At 47.2% G+C, this 5,000-nt stretch overlaps 1 protein-coding gene across 1 annotated transcript; it reads left to right on the top strand.

The window, feature by feature from the left end:
* Window positions 1-2,405: 2,405 nt before the first annotated feature.
* On the top strand, window positions 2,406-3,315 carry LOC137656226 (uncharacterized). The gene is made up of 2 exons (XM_068390396.1): window positions 2,406-3,156; window positions 3,287-3,315. Exons 1-2 carry the CDS (start codon window positions 2,406-2,408, stop codon window positions 3,313-3,315), a joined length of 780 nt encoding a protein of 259 aa, XP_068246497.1.
* Window positions 3,316-5,000: the final 1,685 nt, after the last annotated feature.

The raw sequence follows: 5,000 nt of genomic DNA, 5'->3' as shown, positions 1-5,000 counted from the left end.
CTCTCTCTCTCTCTCTCTCTCTCTCTCTCTCATACAAAAAGTTTTGGCAAACTACAAAAAAATCAATTAAAAGAATTAACATAAAAATTAGATCCTCACCACGATTACCACAAATGCTCATGACAAATCACCTCTAGACAGTCAGAGAAAAAGTAATCCTCACATGATGTCCAAGCTTAGCTATTTCTTTTTTTTTATCTTATTAGACTGGTCCCTATGATAAAACGTGGAATTTCTGTAAATATTTAGTATTCAGATATTTAAATCTTCCCGAACAGGACGTAAGTGACAACAGTTTCTGGAATGTATTAACTGATATCGAATTTATTGGTTATCAATATCTTGCCCATAAGTAACATTCCTCATTTTTGATCTATGAAACAGTATACAGTCAAGAGAGGTAATAGACCTGAAAGTTCATATCAGCCTCTCTTAGTCCCTCAAACTTCGTTGCTCACCGTCTCCAAGGATGTTCCATACATTGTGATTAAAATACTTCATTTTTTTCATCAAATTAACACGGATTTTAAAGCACCGAAACAAAGATATGTTACAAGAGCCGAAATATTAATTTTCATAATTTTGAAGGTGAATTGTAAATTTCAACTTTCGCTTTGTATAATTGGCGATACTGTATGATCACATTACTGTATTATGATTACTGAATCTGAGTACCATGTAATGGAATTACACAAGATTTATCATATTACTTGATTGCATCTAAAATAAACATACACGAGGAGGGCTGAGGAAGTTTAGTTTAAGCGACAACATACCAAATTGCAATTATTTTCTTATAACAAATAAAGACTGCTGAAAGAAAATACTTCCAAGGGTTTTCAAGCTTTAAAACTCAGTTTCACTAGTTTTCTGTGAAGGCTCTATTTCATGCAAGAGGTTTCGAGATTTATCTTCGCTTTTGTATCCCTTTGACTTTTTGCATTTAAACATCTTATCTGGAGAGCACAGAACTTCTGATAACCTCAAATGTAATGTTTTAGCCTCAAATTGTCAACGTTTACCAAAAATTTCATAGACATAAATTCCGAGAAGGTTACCGTGTTCAAATCATCAATAAATATCTTCTTAACAAAGATACGGTGCTAGACTTTGCAGTCTCCTTGGTTGTAAAGAGTATAAGGGCATCGTTTTCTCCATTGTGTTTCCTTCCCCTGGACACATCTGCAAATTGTAATATTATTATTTGTGCCACGCAGTGTGTTTTTGTATCATGATGTTGCGCTCTTTGAGAGCTTTGTTTTAATGTATATAATTGTATATTTCCTTAGGCTACCGCCTTATTGTTTGCTGATTTTTCTCGTGTAAAAAGCACAATGATTTTGATGGTTGGAGCAGTTTACCTTCCGGGGCTACTTATCCGTCCACACTCTGTAACTTAGTGACCGTTGCAAGTTTAATAAACTGTCACTCTCTCTCCATTCGTCTCGCTGTCCTCACAACTGGTTACCCCGGAGATGTTGGTAACACATAGCGGTTTTGTCTTTCTATTTACGGACTAATTATGGCTGCGTTACCTTCATATATCTGCTTTTGCCATTAATGTTTAACAACGTCTTTTGGCTTTATCCCACACTTCGTTTTATTTTCGTGAGGTAGCAAAGATGAGTATATCTGACATAACCAGCTCACGCCCTTGGCCTGATGCATCAACGGACTATGACGAAACCACCCAGCCCATCGTGCCAAGCAACCACTTAGCTGTGCCCAAAGTCAAGCTACAACCGTTCTCACAGCATAACACTGCATCCTGGTTCTTGAGGACGGATGTACTCTTCAGGGCGGTTAAGCTAAACGACCCCTGTGCAAAAGCTAACATCGTCCTGACCTCCATCCCTGAAGAGGTGTTTCACAAGATCTCCCCATGGCTCGATGCTCACTCCGGTCAGGTATCCTACGACGACCTGCGAACCAAAGTAATTAATACATACTCATTTTCCGCTTCAACAAGGGCGTAGAAGGTCCCTGATCTCAGCAATAGACCCATGGGTGACACTTCCCCCGTAGAAGTGTGGGATGAACTGGTTGGACTTCTCATGCTGCGCGAGACCGATGCCAATGGACGACGACTTGAGATAAGCCTATCTCGTGAAATATTCCTTGGATGCCTTCTGCAAGACAGGAGAGCCCAGCTCACCGATACCGACACCCTGCCGATGAACGACATCCTGTCGAGGGCAAAGAAGTTATACGAAGCTTGCAAGGCCTCCCGCCTTGGCGCATCATCCTCCTTCAGCTGCTCATCCCTCTGCTCCTTGGCGGCGCCCTCTGTTGACGGCGATAAAATCCTCGCCCTGACGAAGAAGAAACCGCCACAGCCGATGCAGAAGAACCATAGACCAAACCCGACTTAGTGCTTCTATCACCAGCAGTTTGGTAGCAACCCAATGAAGTGCAGGGCCCCCTGCAAGTACCAGAAGAAACTTCGATGCCAGCCACTGCCGACATCGACCGTGGCCGCAGTAGCAGATCGCAGCAAGATCAGATTCTACATCCTCGACGCCGTATCCAACCGTAGGCTTATGGTTGATACCGGCTGTATGCAGTCAACGTTTCTTCCCTCAGTGGCTGACCTAGTTCGTGCGCCTAGCAGTGATACTCTCTTGCTCATCTCCGCCAATGGGTCTCCCATACGGTATTATGAGACTAGAGTGCTAAAAATCTCAATCATGGGCCAATTTTACTCTTGGCCCTTCGCCATCACTGATGTTAGACACTCCCTCCTCGGCACAGACATCCTGGCCCACCATGGTCTACTCGTCAACGTTGCTGGGAAACGCCTCATCAACACCGTGACATGCCGAAACTGCCCACTGAGAGCTGGTCCTGTTATCACACCCATCTCCACCGTCGTAGTGCAGCCTTATGCCGCCCTTCTTCAGGAGTTCCCCGACGTCTTCAAGCCGGAACTTCGACAGTCGATGGGGTTCCCTTCCAAGCATGGGGTCTACCACCACATCAACATGACAGGTCCTCCCACGCACGCTAAGTTCCGCCGCCTCCCGCCTCAGAAGCTGAGAAATGCTAAGCGTGCCTTCGAAGACATGGAACGGAGGGGCATATGCATGAAGCCGTCCAGTCCTTGGGCGTCTCCTCTCCACATGGTGAAGAAACTAGACGGGACATGGAGGCCCTGCGGCAAATACTGGCACCTTAACCTCATCACAACGCCAGACCACTACCCTCTGCCGAACATGCAAGACCTCACCAGTGCCCTCCATGGGGAGAATTTTTTTGATAAAATGGACTTCTTAAATCATACTTTCAGGTTCCTGTGTTCCCAGAGGAAGTGCCTAAGACCGCCATCATAATGCCGTTCGGCTCCTACACCTCATATTCAACCTTCGGCCTACGCAACGCTGGGGCCATGTTTCAGCGATTGATGGACAGCATCCTGGGGGACCTGTCGTTCTGTGTCTGCTACGTGGACGACATTTTAATCTTCTCCAGGATGGAAGAGGAACACTGGAGACACGTCTGAGCTGTGCTGATATGCCTTTTGGAGAACGATCTGATCATGCGCTTTGACAAGTGAACATTCGGCGCCGGGAGCGTGGACTTCCTTGGACATCAAATATCCGCAGCGGGCGTGAAGCCCACGTTGACCAAGGTAGAGGCCGTGAAAACCTTCCCAACTCCAATGACCATACGGCACCTTCAAAACTTTTTGGGGATGGTAAACTAATACCGTCGTTTCATCCCCAACATCGCCCACATCCTGATTCCCCTCAACGACGTCCTAAAGTGAAAAGCCAAAAAGCTCGTCTGGGGTCCCCTGCAGCAATGCGCCTTTGACAGGACAAAGTACACCTTGTCGAAGCCACCACCCTCGTGTACCACGACGACAGCACCCCCCTGAAGTTGACTACCAACGCCAGCAACGTCTCCTGCGTTGTGGTCCTCGAACAGATCGTCAACGGTTCCCTGCATCACATGGCCTTCTTCAGCAAGAAACTCAAACCTGCGGAAACCAGGTACAGCACGTTCGACAGGGAGCTCCTCGCCGTCTAACTCGCCGTTCGCCACTTCAAATACATGCTTGAAGGTACGCCTTTCACCATTGCGACGGACCACCAGCCCCTGATCCACATTTTCATGAAATCTTTAGACGCATGGTCCTTTCGCCAACAACACCTGGCAGTCATCGCAGAATCCGGCTGCACTATTAGCTACGTACTGGGGAAGTAGGACACCGTCGCCGACGCCCTCTCTAGGATCGAGATCAAGGCAGTCCACATGGGGATCGACTACGCCAACCTCTCCGTAGAACAGAAAAGCGACCCAGACGCCCAGGACTATCGTACAACAACATCAACGCTACAGATGAAGGACATTCCCCTCGGCCCAGCCGGGGAAACCATCCTCTGCGACACCAAGCCCATGGATTCCTGCTTCCTGTAGAAGAAAGATCTTCGACGTTATCCACGAATTATCACACCCCTCGGGTCGCACTACGGCTTGTCTAATATCCGAGAAATTCATCTGGCTAGGGATCAAGGAAGATGCCCGTGAGTGGGCGAGAACTTGCATTAACTGCCAGACGAGTAAGGTCAACTGCCATACTGAGTCTGGAGTTGGCAATTTTCCACAACCCAAGAGACGATTCGGACACATCCACGTGGACGTCGTGGGACCTCTACCGCCTTCAGGTTCTACAAGATACCTCCTGACAATCGTCAACCGCACCACTAGATGGTTAGAAGTGACTCCGATGTCTGAAGCCACCACCTATGCCTGCGCCGAAGCTCTCCTGTTGAGTTGGATCAGTCGCTTTGGTGTTCCTGACGATATCACGACAGACCGAGGTTGTGCCTTCTTGTCAGAGATCTGGCTTCCTCTGTCAAACCTGGTGGGAACAACACTCCAAAGCACCACGGCATACAACCCCGCATTGAACGGCATGGTCGAGAGAACTCATCGCACTCTCAAGGCAGCCTTGACGGTGAGATGTACGGACGAACATTGGAAAGTGCAACTCCCAT

The sequence above is a fragment of the Palaemon carinicauda genome, chromosome 17, assembly GCF_036898095.1.
Source record: "Palaemon carinicauda isolate YSFRI2023 chromosome 17, ASM3689809v2, whole genome shotgun sequence".
In the NCBI taxonomy this organism is placed as follows: domain Eukaryota; kingdom Metazoa; phylum Arthropoda; class Malacostraca; order Decapoda; family Palaemonidae; genus Palaemon; species Palaemon carinicauda.
Note: the sequence above shows the minus strand (reverse complement) of the source record. Positions and strands in the feature narration are given on the sequence as shown.